The 25596-nt window shown below is 49.5% G+C and overlaps 1 protein-coding gene across 1 annotated transcript in view; it reads left to right on the top strand.

Moving 5' to 3' along the window:
• Nucleotides 1–25596, top strand: part of CAND1 (cullin associated and neddylation dissociated 1) — a 348469-nt gene that overhangs the window by 118445 nt on the left and 204428 nt on the right. Inside the window, exons 5-8 of the mRNA XM_086919020.1 lie at nt 290–546; nt 710–815; nt 3321–3466; nt 3743–4035. Of these exons, the coding sequence (XP_086775146.1) occupies nt 290–546; nt 710–815; nt 3321–3466; nt 3743–4035 (802 nt within the window). The remainder of the gene's footprint in view (nt 1–289; nt 547–709; nt 816–3320; nt 3467–3742; nt 4036–25596) is intronic.

Raw genomic sequence — 25596 nt, 5'->3', positions numbered from 1 at the left:
AAAGGTAGGCATTTTCCAAACAGACTACCTCTGGCATGAAGAGAGTGAAATTCAGTGTTTATGAATTCAATGAAGATTCCCATGTTAGAGAATCTGCTTTTATTTTGATTAAGTAACTATTGGTTTTAATAATGTACCCTGAGCATTACATTCATCACAGTGAAACTCTGCCTGCTATTGTGAAACCATTAACCTGCTGAATTGTTTTAAAACCAATGGACTGTTGAATTGTTTTTGCGCACCAAATAGTAACATTCCCTGGTTCATTATGTGTTTTGCTGTTTTATAGACAAGGAGGACTGCTTGTCAATTTTCATCCATCAATACTGGCCTGCCTACTTCCACAGCTGACCAGCCCAAGACTTGCTGTGAGGAAAAGAACTATCATTGCTCTTGGTCATTTGGTCATGAGCTGCGGCAACATAGTGTTTGTAGACCTCATTGAGCATTTATTGACTGAGCTGTCAAAAAATGATTCCATGTCGACCACTAGGACCTACATACAGAGCATTGCTGCAATTAGTAGGCAAGCAGGTCATAGGATAGGTAAGTTGTTGTATGGAATAACTAGAAAGAACTACTTAAAAAAAATATATATATTTGTCCTGATTTGGAGATTGTCGTATTGCTGGTTTATTGCAATTTATTGCAAATTACAGTAATCTCAATATTGATTAATGTAGCTGTACATTTTTTTCTTCTTTTACAGGTGAATATCTGGAGAAAATAATACCATTGGTGGTTAAATTCTGTAACATAGATGATGATGAGCTAAGGGAATACTGCATTCAGGCCTTTGAGTCATTTGTTAGGAGGTAAATTACATTGTCCTCTATAAATTCAGTAGTGTTTTTTGTTTTATTCCTGATGTGGCCACATATTGAATTGAAACCTATGCTTAATAAATTGATTGAGACACAGATTCTCTTCTGCACCATTTTGCAGTTTATTTTTCGGTTTTTATGTGTGACTGGAATGCTGATGGAACACTAAAAGGCAGTCTCTGGAGTTTGATGAATTTCTTCAAGGTCCATGCACTCATTTAACGGAGTATGTAGATTGGTCTCATTTATCCAAGTATATTTTATGTAACAAATCTCACTGAATCGCAGTTATTTAACATATCATAAATAATGACATCCTGACATTTGTTTGTAATGAACATAACACGTTCTCCTAGATGCAAGGGGAATTAACCCCAAACCTTAATCTGGTTTATAGGGGCCACTAAAGAATTTTCTACAGAATTCTAAACTGTAGTGCTAGAAATGTTGTTCTTACAATGCTGAAGTCCCTATAAAATGTGAAGAAGGTAGCAACCCCTCACAGTAATCCATTGACCAGCCCTAATGCAGTTTTGCACAAAGAACAAGCAAAAGGGATTATCTCACTTCCAGAAACATGTATTTTTATTTTTTTTAGTATTCCTAAGTCAGCAGAAGAGTGTACATAACGTTGCAAATGGCGATTTTAAATGTTCAGAAATTGCCAGTCACTCCCAGGTTTTTACCTAACACTTATTTACATTGGATATTCCTGACCTGTCTTCTTTTTTTAATGATTTGTGTAGTGGTGCTTTAGTGTCACCTCTGGGAAAATTTGTATCGCACGAAATACTGCATAAAGCAGTTAGCAGAAACTTCAGATCTCCTTACTTTGAGTGCTGAAGTGTCCCTTCAGCATAAGGTATGCATATAGGTATCGTCTTTATGCAATTGAATGTTTCATTGTCTTGGAACCAAAGCTTTTTGTATTGCCAGACACAAGTAGTGAAACTCCTGTGTTGTGAAGGAGTAAATTATTTATGTCTCAAGTCTCAATTGTGCTTCAAGCAAAGGCAAATTATGTGTCACTTTTATTTAACTAACTGGTCGTTTTAACACACAATAATACTGTTAAGGCAAAACATTTACCTCATTGGTACAATCTAAACACATGTAATACAGCAGTGAGGAACTGATACACCAGTTAGATTATGTGATGGCTGCCATTGGGGGGGGAAATGGGTGGGCTGCCATTGCTGTATGTGTTTAATGGTAATTGTCGATCCTTATGGACTACTGACAATTTTTCAATGAAATTGTGCTGCAACTGCTGCATTATGTAATATTGTATGGTAAGCCCATAATTGTTATGTTAGGCTGAATTTGTAAAGCGCACTGACACCATAAGTTTCCTGGCGCTGAAAATGAGTGCAGAAGATGTGGCAGAGCAGGCTAACCGGACCTAGCGAATAACCAGGTTTTTAAGGTCTTTCTGAAAATCAGTAGGGTACTACTGGTCTTGATCGCCAAGGAGAGGGGATTCCACAGCTTGGGTGCCAAGTGTGCAAATCTGTGACCTCCTAGCTTTTTGAGTTTGATAGTGGGGGTGACCAGTAGGTAAAGGTGAGCCGACCGGAGATTGCGAGCCGGGCAGTGCTTCACAATGAGGGCTTTCAGGAAGTCTGGGCTGTTACAGTGGAGGGCTTTGAATATAAGACAGCCGGTCTTGAAGGCGGACCTCTGTTCGATTGGTAGCCAGTGCAGTTTACGCAGCAGGGGTCTAGCTGATTGCCATTTCGGAGTTTTGCAAATTAGTCTTGCTGCCTGATTTTGCACGATTTGAAGGCGGCGGAGCAATGACTGTGGTAGGCCTAGGTAGAGGGAGTTGGAGAAGTCGAGACTGGATAGTACCAGGGAGATCACAACTTGTACCAGCGCCGCGTGCGAGAGCAGGTGGGAGATCTTCCGGATTTTTCGCAACTGAAATATGCTAGAAGAAATCACTGCCCCCACCTGAGCCTTGAGGGAAAGATCGGAGTCAATGATCACCCTAAGGCTCTTCACCGAGCATAGAGGGTGTGGGGGATGGGCCCAGGTCATTAGGCCAGAACTGTGAGTCCCAGTATGCCACGCTATTGCCTGGCAGGATGAGTTCCGTTTTCCCTGGGTTGTTTTAATTGTTTGTGATTCATCCACCGTTGTATGTGGAGCATCACTGCTTGGAATTCTGTTGCGGCATCGGGGAAATCGAGAGGGAAGATCTGCAGATCATCTGCGTAATTGAACACAGTGATCTTCCACTTCTTTAGCGAGTGGATCAGTGGCCAAAGGTACAGATTAAATAGTATTATACAGTATATTATACAGATTATACAGTACAACTCCACTGATGCAGAATTAAAAAAATCCTTGTGGCTTTCCATATGGTATGCAAGTTTGGAAAAAAATAGTACTCTTTGAGTGTATGACAGGATCGTGAATTAGTTAAAGTCCTTACTAGTAGTTATTTGTTTACCAAAATGCCTTTGTTACACATGTTATGTTAATATTTTTCAGGTGCCCTAAGGAGGTGTATCCCCATGTGTCTACAATTATCAATATTTGTCTCAAGTACTTAACCTATGATCCCAATTACAACTATGATGATGAAGATGAGGATGAAAATGCGATGGATGCCGATGGTGCGGATGACGATGATCAAGGTAAATTTTGTTTTTATTTTGGTGTCTGTAAATTTGTGAATACTGTTTAGCCAGCAGTTTTGTTTATTCCTCCCTTTAATTGCAACGGTACCTTTCCTGGTCTTTCTAACTTGCTACTTACCGGAAATCAACTTTTATTTAATGACCTTTTTGTTCTCTGTGCTCTTTTCAGTCCTAGTAGCAATGCTAACTGTTTGTCAAAAGCTAGATCCAAGCTTTACTTCACTCAAAATGTTTTCTCTTAAATCCACTAATATTTGGTCCTTATTGTTACAGGGAGTGATGATGAATATAGTGACGATGATGATATGAGCTGGAAAGTTAGACGTGCTGCTGCTAAGTGCCTGGATGCTGTTGTTGGCACCCGACATGAAATGCTGCCTGAGTTTTACAAGACAGTCTCTCCTGCCTTAATTGGTAGATTCAAAGAACGTGAGGAGAATGTGAAAGCTGACGTTTTCCATGCATACCTCTCCCTTTTGAAGCAGACCCGACCTGTACAGAGCTGGTTGTGTGACCCTGATGCAATGGAACAGGGAGAGACTCCATTGACCATGCTTCAAAGTCAGGTCAGTGGCTCATCATCCTGCTTCTTTCATTGTGTAACAGTCTATGTTTGTGTTTAATCATGGATAAAGTAGTCTTTGCATGTGCACATTCTCCGCTGTGGTTTATTTTTATGCTTCTCTTATTGTTAAAATCTTAGAACACATTATTTTCTCAAGCATCAAAGCAAACCTTTTCGTCCTGTCTCTCTTGAAATACAAAAAATTAATTCTTAATGGTCATGCAGCATATGTAAATTTCTTGGTATCATTTTATCCTCTCTGTTGTCACTGTAATGCATCTAACAGCAGCATCTGACAGAGCCTTCTAGTTGCAGATTCCTTAACTTAATTATCCCCAAGCGTCAGACTGGATCCAGAACTTTTTTGTGAGCAATACCCCTGTGCTCCAGTAGGTGATGTTGTTAGACTCTGAATGGCATAGTCCCAGCTGGAAATTAAGTTCGTGGTGCCTATGTAGGCGCCACCCTAGCGTGCTGACGTCTGTTTCTTTACATGCCAGTCAGTACAGATCCTGAGGAAGCTACCCCAAACCCTTTTTAGACTGTTCTTTTTTTGACTTTTTGTCAAAGTCTTTTGATTCTGGTCTCCTACTGTGGCAGGGATGTCGATGAGGAAGGCAGGATTCAAACCTTGCAGCGCCTGTCACAGCCAACTGCCAGTTATGGACCCACACTTCATCCGTCTCTGGTGTCTAAAGTGTGCTCACGACTCCAAGACCTGCATCGATTTATCATGCCATGCACCCCGAGGCCTTGAGGGAGCTATCCTAAAGCTCTTTGGCTGTCGACGTGCGGTGCTGCAATGGTCTCAAACCCGGTCGAGCAGATGGTCCTGGGATAGTTCATGGAGTCATCGATCTTCGTTTAAGTTGTCCCACTTCGGTAAGTCCCACAAGAAGGAGAAGTGTAAGAAGTTGTAGAAGTCTAACTTCACCCTATCCATTAAAGTCATCCGATGAGGTAGCGTAGTCACTTGAGTCCTGGTTCCACGGTTGAGCCTGCGCCTGGGCTGTGTCTGTGCCTTCCTGAGTTTCTGGGAGCCGTAGCGACCCCCGCACAAGTCCAAGAATTTTATGAAGCAGTGCGACTCCTATTTGGGTGGCCCTTCCCCGCTGGAGTGCCTCCGTGCCCAGAGTGTTTGTGAGGGGCCCTTCCTGTTTCCATGTCGGCAAGGCCCCCCCCCCGGCTCCAATCGAACCCCTTGGATCTGGACCAGTACCAGTTGAACCACCTCGCCCTTTCCCGGTGTCGATCCTGTTTCCTACGCTCACGGTGCCATCTCTATTTTCGGCCCCGAATCTGATAAGGAGCAGGAGGGGTGTTGCCCGACTCGGATTCTGCCGCTGACTGGAGCCATTCCCTCCATGCTGGAGCCCTATTCGTTTGGGCAAGGACTTGTGATACATTGGGACAGGCCACTGGACCCTGACAAATACCAACCCCTAGACCCAAATATGTACTGGTGTGAGGATTTGGCCTAAATGATGAAATACCATGGCATTCCCTGAATAGATGGAGCCTGATGGACTTGCACTCTACTCAGCATATAGAGGTAACTACAAGCCCTGCTCACTGCACATCTACATTGCAACATTTGGAATCTATACATCTGAGATTAGTTAATATCCTTGAAATCTCAATAACAGAGATTTGATAATATCCTTGTTGACGGGAACTGGAGCTTTGAACATCACACCTACGGATAACTCTCCTCTGCATAGATTGCCTCAAATATACTGTTTATATTACAGGACCGTTTATGTACTCCTGTCCTCCCTACTATAACTTATCAGACTTCCCTAGGTGTGTTCTCGGGACAAAGTGAATTCCCCCATACAGGTGTATCACAACGCACTTTTTCGTCCAATAAGTCTGCTCCTTTGACAATTTGTTTGTCCCCAAGACAACGGGGAGGCTTGCGTGCTAGGAACGAGCCGGCTCTGGGGTCTGCCGACCCACGTGACTGCGTGTCTGACATTGACACACACTCTACGTATCCGGAAGTATTTAGTGAAAATGGAAAAACTTGTTTCTTTATAAACATCTCCACTCCCTGTCTTCTCACACTTCTACTTGGCGGGAGGAGTCGAGCACTGACTAAAAGGAGGAGTACCACCCTTGGAGTAGTAAGAATGAGAGAGGGGTGCTGGGGGCATATGCTCAAGCCATCAGCTGCAATTTGGTAATGAGGTCATCTTGTTACTTACGGGGCATCTCTTCTTCCGCGCTCAATGTGCCTATCGCCAATTAAAGGGGCTCTATACTCTTATTCTTATATAGCAACCGGCAATATATCACAGCCCCATGAATATGGCAGATTTATTTATTTGTTGATATCCCCCCTTTGTAGCACCACATGTGGGGAACCATTAGGACAAAGGTAGGGACTACCACGGCACACTCATGCAAAAAATCAATGAACGAATGACAAGACAATAATGAGTACAATGTCTCTTTGTCTCTCCCATTTTCCCTCTACCTCCATAGAGTGACATGGGGTCTCTCCTGCCTCACTGCCATTTGTAGCTTGACTTACGTTAAACTCAGTGAATACACTACATCCGAGTGCCACTTTCGAGTGGCAAGTACATGAAGTGTGGCATGCGTGATGAGTGTGTGACTGAATTGGTGACTAAACCTACATATTTCCGCATGATTTGCGAATTGGAGAAGGAAATATGAATATTGTAACTTCATAAAGGTAACCTCAGGTGCGCAGGGTGTTGCGCCCGGGATATATGGGTGTCTGGAACATTAGTGTGGAGCATGCCTTGTATAACGCATGCATGATATAATCACTAACTAGACAGAGCATGTCGAGGGAAGTACACAGCCTAACTCCCTGACTATATATCTTTCTGTCTTCCACAGTAAAACCCAAGGAATCTCTTGTGTGAAATTCCTCAGAGTAAGGACCAGGGTCTGAAACACCTACCTCAAATGGAGGATTGAGTGTAAATATACATACTGGGACTAGGAGAGTCCTGAAGAAGGCTGACTCATTCAGACAGCCGAAACATGTTGACCACGGGCAGTAAGGAGGGGTGTAAGGAGCACATTATATCTCCCTAGCACCACCATCCTTCATGTTTTTAATCCTGGCCGGAGGATCCAGGAATAAAATAGGTTTAGGGATACCTCCGAGTTAGCTTTAACACTCACCACTCTGCACTTTCACCTCCGTTGTTCCCAGTCACAATTTGAAAATATTGTTTTCTTCGTCTTTTTATGTTTTCTTTCCCTACCCCTCTGCCTCATGCGTTGGGTGCGCCCGGGTGTATTGTAAACAGCCCTATGATGAAGCATGTCACACTCCGGTGTGAGTAATGGCAGTATTAGAACACGGAGCATGTGTCACACTGTATCACAACACCACATTTTCTCACTCCCTACTCCTCTTGGTGTGCATAAGGATTTGGCAAATGCCTGCGGACTGGACACCCCTCCAGATACTGGCTTTCTCTCTCCTACCGGTGCTGAGGTGGGCAGCCGTGGCCCTGGACCTTAGCCTACCCTCAGTGCCAGTCAATACTAACTGCTTGACTCAGGTGCTTCAGCTGTGAGTTACCCCCTCAGAACCGCTTCCCCCGTTTAAGGAATCCTTCACGGACATCCTGCTCAGGGCCTGGCCCAAGCCCTACACAGGGTCTCCTATGAACAGGACATTTGCCCGCTGCCATCGGCTAGCTCTAGGGGATCCCAGTTTCCTCACACAGCACCCCAACCCTTCACATCCCAAGTAAATCCTGACACATTCCCTACCACTTCGCCTGTCTGGGAATCCGAAAGGGTTGACAGCTCGGGCAAGAAAATGTTTTCTTCCCCAGTGCCTTTTTGGCTATTCTTACCATTCACTCTGGTATTCGGTTGTGCAGGTGCTTCCTATGGTCCCAGAGGAGGCCAGAGCCATACTCTGCCAAGCTATGGCTGACGGAAAAGATGCAGTTAAGTTCATGTTCTGATATGGGCTGGACAGGTAGTGGTTTCTTTGTCTGTGGTCTTATGGCACACTGCCTGACCGAGGGGGGCTGGCTCTTTATGCCCTTTAATGGCTCCTGTCTCTTCGGAGGCCATGCTGTCTTGGCTCTGCATCGCTTAAAGGACAGCAAAGTTATTGCCGGGTTCGTGTGTCTTTCCATGGCAGCATTTGACTTGCAGGACGCAACTTTCACATCCTTCCTGCAAACAGGCGTTACCTGTCGTTCATGGCTTTTTACAAGCACTTTCAGTTTGCAGTGCTCTCTTTTGGCCTTAACAGCACCTCTTGGGTATTCACCAAGGTGCTGTGGATGGTTGTAGCGCCGGGGGTGCCAGTCTTCCCCTGTCTTGACTGGCTCACCCCAGTCAGTCTCCCCCCATCTCCAGACTACGGCAGACCTCCTGCATTTGCTGGGACTCACTATCAACGTACCAAAGTCACACCTGGCTACCGCTCAGAAGCTCCCTTTCAACTGAGCTTTTCCGAACACGTTGCTGATCCGGGCGTAGCCTCCTGAAAGGGTAGTCAGGCTATGATACCTCTGTAAATGTACAGGAATTTATATAGCGCAAATCACCACTGGTTTCTAGGCGCTTGCTTAGGGAACCCGTCCTGGTATTCCCCTGTGAGATAACCCCGACAGGGTATCCACAAGGTGAAAGCCAGGCATCCCGCCGCGAGGGGCCGTTGTGGAGATTAAGCAAGCTATTGCCCAGCGTCGCAGAGTGTGAACCCATGAATCGAGTAGGCACCGGAACGAGAATTGTCGAGTCCATGGACATTTTAGGACTCAGGACCCCGCCGAGCCGGGAATTGAACCCTGGTCCCGGGTTGACCTCTGCTTCCAGGTCTGCCTCCTCTAACCAGTGAGCCACACTTCGCCACACTTCTCCACACTCTATCCTGGGTTTAGGGGAAGCTCAGGCTGCTGTGCCATATGGTCTCCATGTTGCTTGTGACATTTGTCCACTGATATATGCGTGCTCTGTGATGGGACCTGAAGTTCCAGTGGGCACAGAATTAGGGGAATCTGTCCAACATGGTCCATTTCTCAGAGGGTACTCCAAAGATCTGCAGTTGTGGTTAACGAACCAAAATGGGGTCCAGGGCAGACCCCACTCCCTTCCCCAAACGGGTCTGACAGTAGTGACACAAGCAGCATGCCTGGGATAAGGCGGCCAGCTGGGAGAGGTGGAGATCTGATGCTTCTGTGGAGCTTCGAACTCCTCATCAATCTATCGTAGCTCCGAGCAATCCGGCTGGCATTGGAAGTGTTTCTACTTTCCATCAAGGGAAGGCTAGTGCAGCTGTTTATGGACAATATCACTGCCATGTGGTACTGCAACCAGCAGGGTGGCGTCATTAACCCTTTTTTAAGAAGCCCTATGCATCTTGACAGTGCTGGAACATCAGGGCATATCCCTGGTGGTTCAATAGCTGGTGGGCTCTCTGAACGCCAGGGCAGACAAACTGAGCAGAAGATCCCTAGTAGATCATGAATGGCATTTCCATCCAGAGGTGGTGCAAAGTCGTTCGAGGCATGTGGGCTGCTGAATTCATATCTGTGCATAGATCGCCACCTAGTGTTGGGTCCGGATGATTGCACATTGTTGTCCTGGAAGAGTCTTCGAAGTATCACGAGATAGGTGGCTCCTCCCCTGGACTACAGTGCGCATGGGCATCGCCTCCATCCCCAGATTGTTTTTTTCCGCCATTGGGTTCGGATGTGTTTCGGTTCCCTCTGTCGGAACCGATAGTTGTTTAACTTCTACTCGAGACCAAAAGGTCTTTAGGCTAAGCGTCGGTATAGTTGCGTTCGGGTTTCTTTCTGACTCAGCCCCGATCTCTTGCTGCCCTTCCACGTGCTTTCGGCGCGGACGGGCCTACACTACACTTTTGCTATGGAGCGGACTCCGTTTAAGAAGTGCCCGGTGTGTAACTCTAAATACTCACACCTCGATGTGCACCCGGTGTGCAATACCTGCTTGTCACCGGATCACCGCGAAGACGCCTGCATGGCGTGCTCGAAGTTCCGGAGCAAGAAGACTTTAAAGATTCGTCGAGCCCATAGGCTCCAGGCTAAGTTATCAGCTGAGGCGCCCCCACCAGATGACATTTTTCAAGAATCTGTCGAGGACGAAGACGACGTGCAAGGTTCGGACTCTAATCCCGCATCCGAAGGGGAGACCTACGACGCGGGTGAGGAGAACTTTGCCGAAGTCACCGACGAGGTAGGGGACGACGATCAGGCTTTTACCACGATGGGAGATAGCTCGGAGGAGGAGCATCCCCAAACAGACTCAGGGGTTAGTCCCCTTCATACGGCCCAGGTCGAGGGATCGCCTTCGGGCCTTACCCAAGATCTGTCTATGAGTCCTACGTCCCCGCCTTTGGGCCCGGTCACGGACATTTGTGAACCATCGCTTACTTCGAAGAAAACGAAAGTGAAGCCGACTGGTCCCGCACCCTCGGATGCGAAACCGAAAGCAAAAGTTGAGATGGTCAAGAAGGTTCTGGAGGCGTCAACTTCCAAGAAAGTCAAAATGGCCGACTCTAAGAGCCACGCCAAACTGGCCGACCCGAAGCCCTCGGGGTCGGTGCCGAAGGCGAAATCGTCCGACGCGTCTGCGTCGGCTCCGAAAGGGGTCGCGGACCCGAAAAAGGCTCAGAGGAAGCGGCAGGGCGACGACGCTCATGGCCATGGGGCGTCGGCTCCGAAGAAGGTGGCTGCCGGCGATCAGGCTCTCGACGACGGGGGGTCGCTAGGACCGGTCAAGCCCTCTCCGGCCTTAACGATGAAGGTAGCGGAATCCCTGCAGCGGATCCGAAAGGACAGTGTGGTTCCCGCTCAGGACGCTGTGGCGCCTACGCTCCCGCCTAAGCCTGCGAAGGGGCAAACGCCTATTCGTTTCACCCTACCACCCAAGACGGCGCCGAAGGCCTTCGCGTCGACACAGGGCGGACACTCGAAGGAGGTACTGACGCCGAAAGCTACATTGGTGGCGTCGAAGCTTCGGCTCCAGCCGCTTGCAGAGGAAGAACGTCGTGAGGTAATCATTGACGCCAACACCGGAAAACTGTCTCTCCTCAAGAGGAAGATCACGACGGAGCCGGCGTTGGAGCATTTCAAGATCCCTCTCAAAAACAAAAGGGACTCTTCGACTCTGGTGGAACCGGTGTCCCCACAAGCCCTGGGACTCTCGCCAACGCATTCCCCCGCAGGCGATGTGGACGAAGACGATGCCGAGTACACCTATCCGGCGTACTCGGATCCGGAGGAGGAGCGTGCCCCTTGGTCCGCCGGAGGCGACACGGAGGACCCGCAATCGGGTCAGGACACGCAACTCTTTGCGGCCAAGACGTCCCCGACGGAGGACTCGGCAGCCTTTAATGCTCTGATCGAGCGAGCTGCGGCTAACCACGACGTCGAGCTGCACTCGGACCCCGTGGATGTGGACTTCTTATTCGACACCTTCTCTGTGGCTGAGAAGACAGTCAAAACGCTGCCGATGCTCAAAGGTGTGCTTAAACATGCAACGGAAGTCTTCGGGGAGCCCACACGGGCGCGTGTGGTCAACCCTCGAATCGACAGGAAATATAAGGCGGCGCCGACGGATCCTACCTATATCAAGGGACACTTGCCATTAGACTCCTTGGTTGTTTCCAACGCTCGGAAGAGGGCGAACTCTCAGACTACTGGTGACGCTCCTCCCCCAGACAAAGAGTCCAAGATCTTCGAGGCCTCAGGCAAACGGATTGCTGCACAGGCAGCTAATATCTGGAGAATCTCTAACACCCAAGCCCTGCTTGCACGTTATGATAGGGCCCATTATGACACCTTAGAGGCCATACTGCAACACTTACCTGACCAATACAAGGAGGCAGGGGAGATGCTGATTCAGGAAGGCAAACTCATTACGAATGCATCCATCAAATGTGCATTAGATGTGGCAGAAACAGCCTCCAGGGCTATCAACACCAGTGTGTTGCTTAGACGCCATGCCTGGCTTCGAATTTCAGGGTGCAAACCCGACATCCAAACTACGATACTGAATCAAACAGTGAATCCCGACCACCTGTTTGGACCTGAGGTGGATGCCACCCTGGAAAAAATGAAAAAAGATACGGACACTGCCAAATCAATGGGGGCTTTACAAAGTCAGCAGTTTCGGAGTGGTTCCTTTCGCCGCTCAAACTCCAGAGGCACCACAAGGGGGCAGGCATCCCAATCCACGCAGTATTACAAAAGTAACACCCAGACCCCGTACAACAACAAGGGTAGAGGTGGTTACAGAGGCAATAATGTCAAGGGCAGGGGACGTGGAAACAATAGCTCCAGGTCCACCACCACCAACAAGCAGTGACGTCTTGTCACTGCCCCCCGACCATACAACACCGGTTGGGGGGAGACTCCAGCAGTTCTTGCCGGCGTGGAAGAACATCACCACGGACAGGTGGGTGAGGTCCCTTATCCAGTACGGGTACTGTCTAGAGCTTACTTCCATTCCGCCGGACATACCCCCAAGAAGCCGTCCTATGTCAGGCGAGCATTTGACCTTGTTGCAGCAGGAAGTTCTAGTCATGCTGCAAAAAGGGGCAATAGAGCTCGTTCCTCTGCAAGAGCGGGGAACAGGGGTTTACTCCCTGTATTTCCTGATTCCCAAGAAGGACGGATCCCTCAGGCCCATCCTGGACCTCAGGCCCCTAAACTGGTACATACTCTCGGAGCACTTCCATATGCTCACGTTGCAGCAAGTACTCCCTCTGCTTCAGCAGGGGGACTTCCTGGCTACGCTGGATCTGAAAGATGCATATTTTCATATCCCACTGCATCCTTCCCACAGGAAGTATCTCAGGTTCACGATTCAGGACCAGCATTACCAGTTCAGGGTTCTGCCGTTCGGGGTCACCACGGCGCCGAGGGTATTTACAAAGTGCTTGGCGACCGTGGCGGCGCATCTCCGGCGCCAGAACGTCCATGTCTACCCCTACCTGGACGACTGGCTCATTCAAGCAAAGACAGAACGACAGTGCGTCGACCATGTGTCACGCACCATTCATCTTCTGCACGATCTGGGATTCTCTCTGAACTACCCCAAGTCCCATCTCCAGCCCGCCCACGTGCGACAGTATCTGGGCGCGACAATCAACACTCTGGCAGCCACTGCGCAGCCAAATTCAGTGAGAATCGCCAGTATCCAGGCGCTGATACAACGATTCAGACCCCAGCACTCGCTTCCAGCGAAGGTGTTCATGCAGTTGATAGGCATGATGGCCTCCTGCATCTCCATTGTCCCGCACGCGAGACTACACATGCGTCCGCTTCAGGAGTGCCTGGCACGTCAGTGGACTCAGGCTCATGGGCAACTGACAGACCTAGTGTTGGTGAGCGGTCGGGCATACAACTCTCTGCATTGGTGGAATCCACAAAACCTTTGCAAAGGCCGACCATTCCAAGAGCCTGTCCCACAGATTGTCCTGACAACGGACGCTTCTCTCCAGGGTTGGGGAGCGCATGTACTCCACTACACGGTGCAGGGACTATGGACACTACAGCAAAGGAAGATGCACATCAATGTGTTGGAACTGATGGCAATCTTCATGGCCTTAAAGGCGTTCAAAGTACATCTGTGCAACAAGGTCGTGTTGATCCGGACGGACAACATGACGGCCATGTACTACATCCAGAAGCAGGGAGGCACACACTCTCCACAGCTGTCTCATCTGGCTCAGAGCATGTGGAAGTGGGCCATTCAGAGGAACATCTTCCTCATGGCAGAGCATCTCCCGGGCAAGGACAATCAAATGGCGGATCTGCTCAGCAGGCACAGCCATCAGATGCACGAGTGGGAGTTACATCCATCAGTACTCCAACCGTACTTCCAAAGGTGGGGTCATCCAGAGATAGACCTATTTGCCACAAAGGAGAACGCAAAATGCCGAAACTTCGCCGCCAGGTTCCCACACCCGCAATCACAGGGCAATGCGATGTGGATAAACTGGTCAGGCAGATTTGCGTACGCTTTTCCCCCAGCACCTCTGATACCGCTGGTGGCACGCAAGCTCCGGCAGCACTCGATGACGCTCATCCTGGTTGCTCCGACGTGGGCTCGCCAACCATGGTACACCACGTCTCTGGAACTCTCCGTGGTACCGCATCAGAGGCTTCATCTCACTCCCAGCCTTCTGACGCAGAGCCATGGCGACATTCAGCACCCAGATCCGCAACAGCTCAACCTGGCGATCTGGCTCCTGAAGTCCTAGAGTTTGGCTACCTAAATCTTCCCCCCGATTGTATGGACATCATTCGGGAGGCAAGGAAGCCCACTACTAGAGCTTGTTATGCGGCTAAATGGAAGAGGTTTGTCATCTACTGTGCTAACCACAATATTGACCCGCTAGATGCTTCCATTCAGAATATCATCTGTTACCTTTTCCACCTGTATCAATGCAATCTAGCGTACTCTTCCATCCGTATTCACCGGTCTGCTATGGCAGCTTACCTCCAGAATAGGCAGCACCTGTCACTCTTTAAGGTCCCTGCTATCAAGGCCTTTCTGGAAGGACTCAAAAGGGTCATTCCACCAAGGACCCCACCAGCTCCAGAATGGAACCTCAATGTGGTTCTTACAAGGCTGATGGGTCCTCCCTTTGAGCCACTGCACTCTTGTGAGCTTCAGTTTCTGACTTGGAAGGTTGCGTTCTTAGTAGCGATTACATCGCTTAGGAGGGTTAGCGAGCTGCAGGCGCTCACCATCCAAGAACCTTTCTTCCAGGTACATGCTAACAGGGTGGTGCTCCGCACTAACCCTAAATTCCTACCCAAGGTGGTATCACAATTCCACATTAACCAGACGATCGAATTGCCAGTGTTTTTCCAAAACCCAGAGACGCTGGCGGAGCGCATGCTCCACACCCTTGATGTTAAGAGGGCCTTGATGTATTACGTAGACAGGACGAAAGATTTCCGCAAAACCAAACAACTTTTTGTTGCTTTTGCTACTCACCACAAGGGAAACGCAATCTCCAAAGCGGGGATTGCTAGGTGGATAGTGAAGTGCATCCAGATCTGTTACGCTAAAGCTAAACGCACTCTCACTATCCCACCGAGGGCCCACTCCACCAGGAAGTTGGGGGCCTCTATGGCTTTCCTAGGTAACATTCCCTTAGAAGATATCTGTAGAGCAGCCACATGGTCTACCACACATACTTTCACTAAACACTACTGTGTAGACGTACATTCCAAACAGCAGGCAGCTGTTGGTCAGGCTGTTCTGAAAACGCTTTTTCAGACTGCTGCAGCTGGCACGGGCGGCCGCCGTTAATGGAGGGACTGCTATGTATTCTATGCACAGATATGAATTCAGCAGCCCACATGCCTCGAACTGCAAATGCTACTTACCAGTATGCATCTCTTCTTGGCATGTAGGGCTGCTGACATTCATATCGCCCACCCTCCTCCCCGGCGCCTGTAGCAGCTGCAGATTTTTATCATATACATACATATGCTCATAGCATGGTCATCACTCACATTCTTCACTCCATCTCTGCCAATGGCTAAAAACAATCTGGGGATGGAGGCGATGCCCATGCGCACTGTAGTCCAGGGGAGGAGCCACCTATCTCGTGATACTTCGAAGACTCTTCCAGGACAACAATGTGCAATCATCCGGACCCAACACTAGGTGGCGATCTATGCACAGATATGAATGTCAGCAGCCCTACATGCCAAGAACAGATGCATACTGGTAAGTAGCATTTGCATTTTTCAGCATTAGGGAGAGCCTTGGTTAGAACTGTTCACCAACACCAAGAACTGTGAATGTCAGCAGTTTTGCACACTTCAGTTTCCAAGGCAGTCTCTTGCTCAGAAATGCTTTTTGTCTTGAGTGGAACTCTGCCTCCTATACTGATCTCTGCCCTTACCATTCCTGCCCTGAGTCCTCAAGAAAATCTGGTACGCCAGGCCTAGGTCATCCATGTGGTTGTGGATTGGTCTCAGAGTTTGGTATCCTGAGCTGTTGTGCACGGCCATCGGTCTTCGGATCGGGCTGCCCCTTCCAGAGGATCTTCTGTCGCAGCAACAGGAGAGGGTTCTCCACCTTAATCTCTCAACGTTCCACCTTCATACGTAGAGATTGCGCTGTGACAGTTGACAGCTACCTTCCGCCCGAGGTTTGTAATGTCCTCTTGGCTGCCACGTGTCCCTTTACCAAGACTGTATAAGCCTGCTGTTGGGGTAAATTTCCGGCATGGTGTGCAGAAAAGCAGGTTGCCCCTCTTTCTGCTCTCCTTTCTCAGGACTTCTGTTTATTCTTTCTCTTGCCCAGCAGGGTTCTGTTTTGGTCACCTTAAAAGGCCAACTTTCTGCCATCTCAGCATTTTTGCAGTTGCCAGATCAGCCATACCTATTCAAATCCCCTATTTCACACAGGTTTTTGAAAGGTCTCAACACATGTTCCCTCCTTCACCTTTTATCATGCCCCAGTAGGACATACATTTAGTACTCCCCTTTCTCAAGTGTACGCCCTTAGAGCTGCTAAACAAATATCTTATCTGGGTCCTTACAATCAAAACTACCTTTCGGATGACCATAACATCTGCCCAGAAGGTCATGGAGCTCCAGGCGTAGGCATTTCTGCCCCCGTACCTCAACATCTTCCCTGACAAGTTGGTCCTTCGACTAGAGCTTCCTTCCGAACGTGATCATTCCCTTTCAGGTAGGACAGTTCAACACCCTGCTTACCTTTTTCACTCTACCGCATCTTTCTAAGAAAGAGGAACGACTCCACCCAAAAGAGCGGCAGCGTTCTACCTTGACTGCACAAGAGTTCCAGGTTGACTAGCATCTCTTCATGGGGTATGTCGGAGCTAAGAAAGGGAAGGCCATGCTCAAACTAATAATCTCCCGATGTATCGTGCTCTGCATTAAAATCTGCTATGCATTGGGGCACGACATAGTGGTCCAACATGGCAGGCACGCTTTAGGCAAGCACCAGCAGCCCACCTTAACATCCTGTAAAATCCTGCTGGAAAAACGGCTAACTATATGTTCGATATTTCAAAAGACAGTGGTCCCTAGCAGTTCAGGGATTTTAGCAAAGTAATAGACATACACTCAATAGTGAGTATGACCTTTGTCCAGCCGGACAGGATTTTTAATTAAAGAGAATTGAAAACATAAAAAGGATTTTTTACAAAGTGGGTACATCCAGTAACCCACAGGGGACAAGACAAAACAGGGGGGTAAAGTTAACGCAAACAAGGGCAGTCTGTACTAGTAGTTCAGTGGACAGACAAAGATACATTTCAAAGCATCATTGTATACAATTTCTAATTCCATTATACATATGACGCTATTATGTCGACGACGTTGTAGGAAGGTACCTCCTGACTATGGTTGCCCCCAACTTTTTGCCCTGTGTTTTAGCTGGTTTTGGACATAGTCGACCTGGGACCCTGCCAATCAGGACCCCAGGCCTACTGCTCTCTCTTTAAAATGGATTCCATGTACCCTAGGTGCATTTCCAATTGGTACTGGGCCACCCTATCAGACCCTGTCACTCAGGGCATGGGTGTACCCAGGGCTACCAGGGGCTGCAGCATGTATTATGCCACCCCTGGCTGGTCTCCTAAATTTGACACAACTGGCTGCATGACAGCTGGGGCAAAGTCGTGTAATCACCCTTTGCTGTAGGTGTAGTATCCCTATACCTAACCCTAAAATGGACACACAGATTCCTATCAGTCACTCCTATGGCAGGCCTTGACAATCCTGAAGGCAGAGTGCTTGGAATCATGTGAGATAGTGCTCTGGCATGAGCTGAGCCTGTCTGCAGCTTGCGGAATCAAGTCCTAATAGCTGTTCCATGATATCGCATACCATATACTCTTAAGTGCATTATAATCCTCGCGGTTAAATGCTATCTCTGGTATTGCTTTATCAAAACATGTCGAGTAAGGTGTCATACGAATTGGAATACTAACCCCTCGCCAATTCTGGCGACGGGGTTAGCATTCCACCCTTCTAGAGGGACACGACATGTATGTAACTGTGAACCCCGGTTAAAGTTAACTGAAGCCTCAGCTCCACAAAATGGATGCTGCCACCACAGACACGAGTCTGACCCCCTGCAGCTGGGAGTCCTTCCAGTGAGGGGAGCCTGGACAAAGGGTTTCCTGTCAGGGGCGGTGCTAGCACCGTCCCAGACATGGTTTTGTGTATCCTGGGTAGGCAGGGCTTTACAGGAAGGTGACTGCTGAGTGGCACCCCGGTGCTCACTACGCATAGGCCGGTCTGAACCAGTTCCAGGGGCACACCAGCCCCTGGCCTGGGGAAGTCCGGCATGGCAGAGGGGTGTAACCACCCCCCACCTAGTCCCACCCATAGGCAGGACCTAGTCACCGGGTCAGCCCCCTTTTTTAGTATAAAGATGGGAGCGGGCCCCCTGTTAAAATTAGATCATCTTTGGAATCAAGATACCACTTTCTTCGAAAGGACTTCACGATTTCTTCTTCAAGATTCTCCCTTGTGGCTAAGGAGTAGTCACCCTGCATCCGCAGGCACCATCCTAAAGAACACTGCGGTCTGCTGCAAGTCCTTCATCACGAATCCGACGACCCAGCTCGACGAGACCCGGCTTCCCTGGCACCTCTGACCTCTACTCACCTCTACAGCCAAGCTGAGAACCGTGAGTGCGACGAGACCTCGAGGGACCGACGATCGCCAAGACTGTACGACATCTTTACTGCAAGCCCACCGTGTCCTCCACTGGTGAGTGCTTTGGGGTCCGAGAAGCCCCGACCCTGCGCAGCTCCAGCACCCAAGATCAGCCTCCCTGCATCTCCACGATCGGCGTGGGGCCCTTCTGCTGTTTGCTGTGCACCGCGTTGTTTGGCTACTAGCCGGCTGGCTTGTGGCCTTCTGAACGACGCCCAACGACTTCACGACTGCTGGTCTGGTTGCTCCAGGCTGGCCCTTGCTTCCTTTTTCAAGAGAGGCACCCCGGACCCTCCTGGTCCACTCCAGACGCCATTTTAGGTCCACCGCGTGGGCTTGAATTTGCCAAGGCTTTGTTGCCCAATCCTGGGTCCAGCGACGCCGACAGCTTCCATCTTCGTGGGACAGCTCGATCCTCCATCCTGGTCGCCGACAACGCCTCCTGGTCCGTGAGATCTTCGAGTCAAGCGTCACCCACTCACCTAGTCGAGGTGGCTACCATCCGGTGCCCTCCTGGTGCCCACTGACTACTGGCTAGTAGTCTCGAACTTGGTCCCCTCTGCTTTCAGGTGTCATCTATCTTCAAGATCCAGGCTTGGATCCGACTGAACTTTCTTCACTGGTCACCGGCCAGCATCTTTTCTTCCGGCTCCTGGTCCGTCTACGAGGATTCCCGACGTCTTTTCAGACCTATGCAGCTGCAGCCCCTGGGCTAGGTAACTTCGGCATTTCGGTGCCCCAGCATAGCCTCACTATCCAAGGGTCAGAATCTACTTTCGTTTTCTCCCTACCAGGTCGGGTTCGCCCGAGAACACTAACTTTCTAATTCCTAGCTACCATAGACTTTTGTCCCGCATCTCGCGTGAGAGTGCACACACTGCACCCGAGTCCCCTAGGCCTCCTAGACATAATCTAACGATTCCCTAGTCAAGTCCTAGCGATTCCAAAAGCTATTAGTACTGTACTTACCTGCTAGGAATTTCGCATTCCACTTTCAGAGTATATGGTTTTCCGTGCCCCTCGGGCATTTGTATATACTGTGCTAACTTAAGTATTTTTGTAAGAGTTTTGGTTTGTGCTTAGTACCCTGTCCTCATAAAGAGTACAGGGCTGTTGTGATCTTTAAATAAATAACTGTTTATTTTCATAACACTTGTGTGGTGTCCTTTCACTTGGTATTCAAGGGGTATATGTGTGGTAAACAGCTGGCTTAACGCGCCCTCTCGAGTCTTTAGCCTTAGACTGCTCGTATCCACGCTACTAGGATAGCTGGTCTATAAGGTTGACTTACAACCAATCATCAATAAGGGTTGCTGGACTGATACATAGTGTTCACTAGAATAGTGAGCACTGCATATCAGGCCACCTTCTCACATTGGTGAGCAGCGGTTGGGATTTGAGCTTGCTGTTGTTTTACCACACGTATCCTAAGAATATCTTGTTGAAAGATCACATAAGTACTGTTAGGTACATATAACTAAAACTTAGAATACTCTGAGTTCTACTGAACCAGCTGTTGTAGCTCCTCAAGGCTTAGCACACCTTGGCTGCAACTCTAGCAAGGGACCAGTAGGTAACACATAGTGTAGGTAGGTGCATCACTTACACCACACTAGAAGCAGTATGTCGGTCACAGGAGGAAACACTGAGTCTCCCCTTGTGTCAGTTGACCCTCCACAGGTCATCCCTTCAAAATATACTGCTCTTAGCTTCCATGAGATGAGACAAGTGTGTACTCTCAGGAAACTAAAACAGGGGTCTAACCCCACCACTTCCTTTCTGATTGGTCTCTTAGAGGCCTATGATGCCAGTAGGGCTGGTAACCCAGACCCTTCTAATCCAGAAGGAAGTATGCCCTCCTTACAGGGTCCCTTTGATATCCATCCCCTCCATGAGGCAGATGATGCTGAGGAGGAGGATGAGTTGTCTGGGGATGAGGCAGATAAGGGACAGGTAGAAGTCAATAGACTAACCAGGTCCAACTTAAGCAGACATGAGCTTGGTACTGGGGGACTCCTGGGCCCACTCTCAGGTCAGCTTAACATTGGGAATGGACGAGTTAGGTCTCTATCAAGAGGCTCTAGCAGATCCTTTCGAACCAATGGCTCTCTCAACTCTTCTCACAGAGGAATGTCTTCCCCTAAGAGGAGAGTGTATGAAGCTGAAGAAAGGGCAGTCAAACTGAGGATTGAAAGGGAAGAACTTGCCCTGGCCAAAGAGAGACTTGCCCTTGCTAGAGAGCAAGAATTATGTGGGCTAGTTCCCACTGGTGGCAGCAATAAACCTAGCAATAGGGAAAGGAGTTTTGATAAAAAGCACCTGAATAAGATAGTGCCCCCCTTTAGGGAAGGGGATGACATCCACAAATGGATTACTGCTTTGGAGAGAGCCTGCACTGTGCAGGGTGTTCCCCAAAGTCAGTGGGCAGCTATCTTGTGGCTCTCCTTTGATGGTAAAGGTAGAGATAAGCTCCTCACCACAAGGGTGGAGGATGCTAACAATTACCAAGTCTTGAAGAATGTACTGGTTGATGGGTTTGGTTTAACCACTGAACAATACAGGATGCTGTTCAGAGACACCCAGAAAACTCAGTCTCAAGATTGGACTGACTTTGTTGATTGTGCCACTAAGGCTTTTGAAGGCTGGCTACTGGGTAGTAAGGTTACTGATTTTAAAGGATTGTATAATCTAATTATGAGGGAGCAAATCTTAAATAATTGTCAGAACCAGCTATTACATCAGCACCTGGTAGACTCTGAGTTGACCTCTCCACAGGAATTGGGTAAGAGGGCAGACAAATGGGTCAGAACTAGGGTTAGGCCTAAAAACCAGGGTGGTGACCAGAAAAAGGAATCAACCAAGCCTCAAGAGAAGGGTGGGGATAAATCCACAGAGAAAACTTCCCAAGGGCCCCAAAACTCCAACAAGGGTGGTGGGTCCCAGAACACTCCTTCTGAACAAAAGAAACCTTATTGCCATACCTGTAAACAGGTGGGCCATTACAAAAGTGATGCCAGTTGCCCTAAAAATGGTAATAAGGGAAATATGCCCCCAGGTAATACTCCTAAACCTCCTGTTACCACTAGTGGTAATCCCCCAGGTGGTGGGAGTGCCCCCAAGAATGTGGTGGGCATTACTTTGGGCAATCAGGAGGACTATGGCTTAGCCAGGTTCCCTGACCACACTCTTGTCTGTGAGACTGGCATGGGGTTTGCCAACTTCACTACTGGACCCCACATTTTGGGCAAGTATAGACAAGAAGTTCTAGTGAATGGTCAGAAAGTTGAGGCATTCAGAGACACAGGGGCCAGCCTCACCATGGTGAGTGACCATCTGGTCCCCTCTGCTCAACTGACCCCTGGTTTTACTTATCAGGTGACAGACATTCATGGAATGAAGAGAAGGCATCCCATGGCAGTAGTCAAGCTCAGCTGGGGTAATGTCACAGGGCCCATGAGAGTGGCAGTGACAGATAACCTACCTGTAGATTGCTTACTGGGGAATGACCTGGAACTCTCAGCATGGGCTGAGGTGGAACAAGAAACTCATTCCAGAATGATAGGCCTATCCAGACAGGTTAGTGGGGCAGTAATAGCTACAGCCCCAGTCCAAGCACCATTCCTCCCTGAAAAGGTTGGAAGGGCAGTGGTAGCCACTGCCCAGGCTCAGACAGACTTTTCAGAACAGGGTAGGAGGGCTGTGACAGTCACAGCCCAAACACAGACTGAGTGCCCTCCTGAAAAGGTTGGCAAGGTTGAAATGGTCTCAGCCTCTACTCAGACAGATAGTGAGGTTGTGAAGCCTGAAACAATGGATCACTCCACTCAAACAGAGAGCATTGAGGAGGAAGAAGAGTCTTCCCCCTCCCAGACACTAGGTGAGAGCCAGCCTCCTCAGGGAACTGACTCTACCCCTGTTGAAGGAACTGCCCCAGAGGTAGTCAGGCCTAGCCTGGCAGAGCCCCTGATGGCAGTGGACCCTTCCCAGGTGGGACCCAGTCTGGAGCAGGTAACCTGCACCTCTCTACCCTGCCTCAGTCAGCCCAGGGCTGAAGAGACCAGGGAGGCCAGTGGTGGACCCCAAAGGGCCCCCTGTCCAAAAGAACCCCTTAATCAGCAGATTAGGATCACTGAAGCTGGTAAACCTAGCCAAGTGAAAATAGAGCAGACTCCTGAGGGATCCCCCTTAAAAGTAGTTAGGGAACTCCCACAGCTGGACACTGTTGGGCACAGCCAAACATGGGGCCTAAAAACCCCAGACCTGACCTGTCCCTCCAGTAAGCCAAACAGAGGGACTCAGCCTCCAGCTTTAGGTAGCCAGAGGCTGACCCTGAGAGCTCAGTGCATCTCAGCTAAAGAAAGAAAGGCACATATGATGGATGGTGATTGGAGGAAGTTGAGCCCAAAGGTAGAGGAGCCTCACTTCAGTACTCCATCCCAGCATCAGCCTTTTACTTTCCCAAGACACACCAGAGACAGAGATTCCCTATGGTGGAGACCCTCAGATACCCTTAGGGTGAGGGGTTGCCTAGTGGACCATGACACAGGGGGAAACCAAGCCAGAGCTGGTACTTCCTTATATGGCCACTTAGGTAATAGAGGCTTACCTGGACAAGGATAGCCTTATCTCCTTTCGTTTGGGGGGGGGTTGTGTAGGAAGGTACCTCCTGACTATGGTTGCCCCCAACTTTTTGCCCTGTGTTTTAGCTGGTTTTGGACATAGTCGACCTGGGACCCTGCCAATCAGGACCCCAGGCCTACTGCTCTCTCTTTAAAATGGATTCCATGTACCCTAGGTGCATTTCCAATTGGTACTGGGCCACCCTATCAGACCCTGTCACTCAGGGCATGGGTGTACCCAGGGCTACCAGGGGCTGCAGCATGTATTATGCCACCCCTGGCTGGTCTCCTAAATTTGACACAACTGGCTGCATGACAGCTGGGGCAAAGTCGTGTAATCACCCTTTGCTGTAGGTGTAGTATCCCTATACCTAACCCTAAAATGGACACACAGATTCCTATCAGTCACTCCTATGGCAGGCCTTGACAATCCTGAAGGCAGAGTGCTTGGAATCATGTGAGATAGTGCTCTGGCATGAGCTGAGCCTGTCTGCAGCTTGCGGAATCAAGTCCTAATAGCTGTTCCATGATATCGCATACCATATACTCTTAAGTGCATTATAATCCTCGCGGTTAAATGCTATCTCTGGTATTGCTTTATCAAAACATGTCGAGTAAGGTGTCATACGAATTGGAATACTAACCCCTCGCCAATTCTGGCGACGGGGTTAGCATTCCACCCTTCTAGAGGGACACGACATGTATGTAACTGTGAACCCCGGTTAAAGTTAACTGAAGCCTCAGCTCCACAAAATGGATGCTGCCACCACAGACACGAGTCTGACCCCCTGCAGCTGGGAGTCCTTCCAGTGAGGGGAGCCTGGACAAAGGGTTTCCTGTCAGGGGCGGTGCTAGCACCGTCCCAGACATGGTTTTGTGTATCCTGGGTAGGCAGGGCTTTACAGGAAGGTGACTGCTGAGTGGCACCCCGGTGCTCACTACGCATAGGCCGGTCTGAACCAGTTCCAGGGGCACACCAGCCCCTGGCCTGGGGAAGTCCGGCATGGCAGAGGGGTGTAACCACCCCCCACCTAGTCCCACCCATAGGCAGGACCTAGTCACCGGGTCAGCCCCCTTTTTTAGTATAAAGATGGGAGCGGGCCCCCTGTTAAAATTAGATCATCTTTGGAATCAAGATACCACTTTCTTCGAAAGGACTTCACGATTTCTTCTTCAAGATTCTCCCTTGTGGCTAAGGAGTAGTCACCCTGCATCCGCAGGCACCATCCTAAAGAACACTGCGGTCTGCTGCAAGTCCTTCATCACGAATCCGACGACCCAGCTCGACGAGACCCGGCTTCCCTGGCACCTCTGACCTCTACTCACCTCTACAGCCAAGCTGAGAACCGTGAGTGCGACGAGACCTCGAGGGACCGACGATCGCCAAGACTGTACGACATCTTTACTGCAAGCCCACCGTGTCCTCCACTGGTGAGTGCTTTGGGGTCCGAGAAGCCCCGACCCTGCGCAGCTCCAGCACCCAAGATCAGCCTCCCTGCATCTCCACGATCGGCGTGGGGCCCTTCTGCTGTTTGCTGTGCACCGCGTTGTTTGGCTACTAGCCGGCTGGCTTGTGGCCTTCTGAACGACGCCCAACGACTTCACGACTGCTGGTCTGGTTGCTCCAGGCTGGCCCTTGCTTCCTTTTTCAAGAGAGGCACCCCGGACCCTCCTGGTCCACTCCAGACGCCATTTTAGGTCCACCGCGTGGGCTTGAATTTGCCAAGGCTTTGTTGCCCAATCCTGGGTCCAGCGACGCCGACAGCTTCCATCTTCGTGGGACAGCTCGATCCTCCATCCTGGTCGCCGACAACGCCTCCTGGTCCGTGAGATCTTCGAGTCAAGCGTCACCCACTCACCTAGTCGAGGTGGCTACCATCCGGTGCCCTCCTGGTGCCCACTGACTACTGGCTAGTAGTCTCGAACTTGGTCCCCTCTGCTTTCAGGTGTCATCTATCTTCAAGATCCAGGCTTGGATCCGACTGAACTTTCTTCACTGGTCACCGGCCAGCATCTTTTCTTCCGGCTCCTGGTCCGTCTACGAGGATTCCCGACGTCTTTTCAGACCTATGCAGCTGCAGCCCCTGGGCTAGGTAACTTCGGCATTTCGGTGCCCCAGCATAGCCTCACTATCCAAGGGTCAGAATCTACTTTCGTTTTCTCCCTACCAGGTCGGGTTCGCCCGAGAACACTAACTTTCTAATTCCTAGCTACCATAGACTTTTGTCCCGCATCTCGCGTGAG

Source organism: Lissotriton vulgaris, chromosome 1_1 (assembly GCF_964263255.1).
Source record: "Lissotriton vulgaris chromosome 1_1, aLisVul1.2, whole genome shotgun sequence".
Classification (NCBI taxonomy): domain Eukaryota; kingdom Metazoa; phylum Chordata; class Amphibia; order Caudata; family Salamandridae; genus Lissotriton; species Lissotriton vulgaris.
Note: the sequence above shows the minus strand (reverse complement) of the source record. Positions and strands in the feature narration are given on the sequence as shown.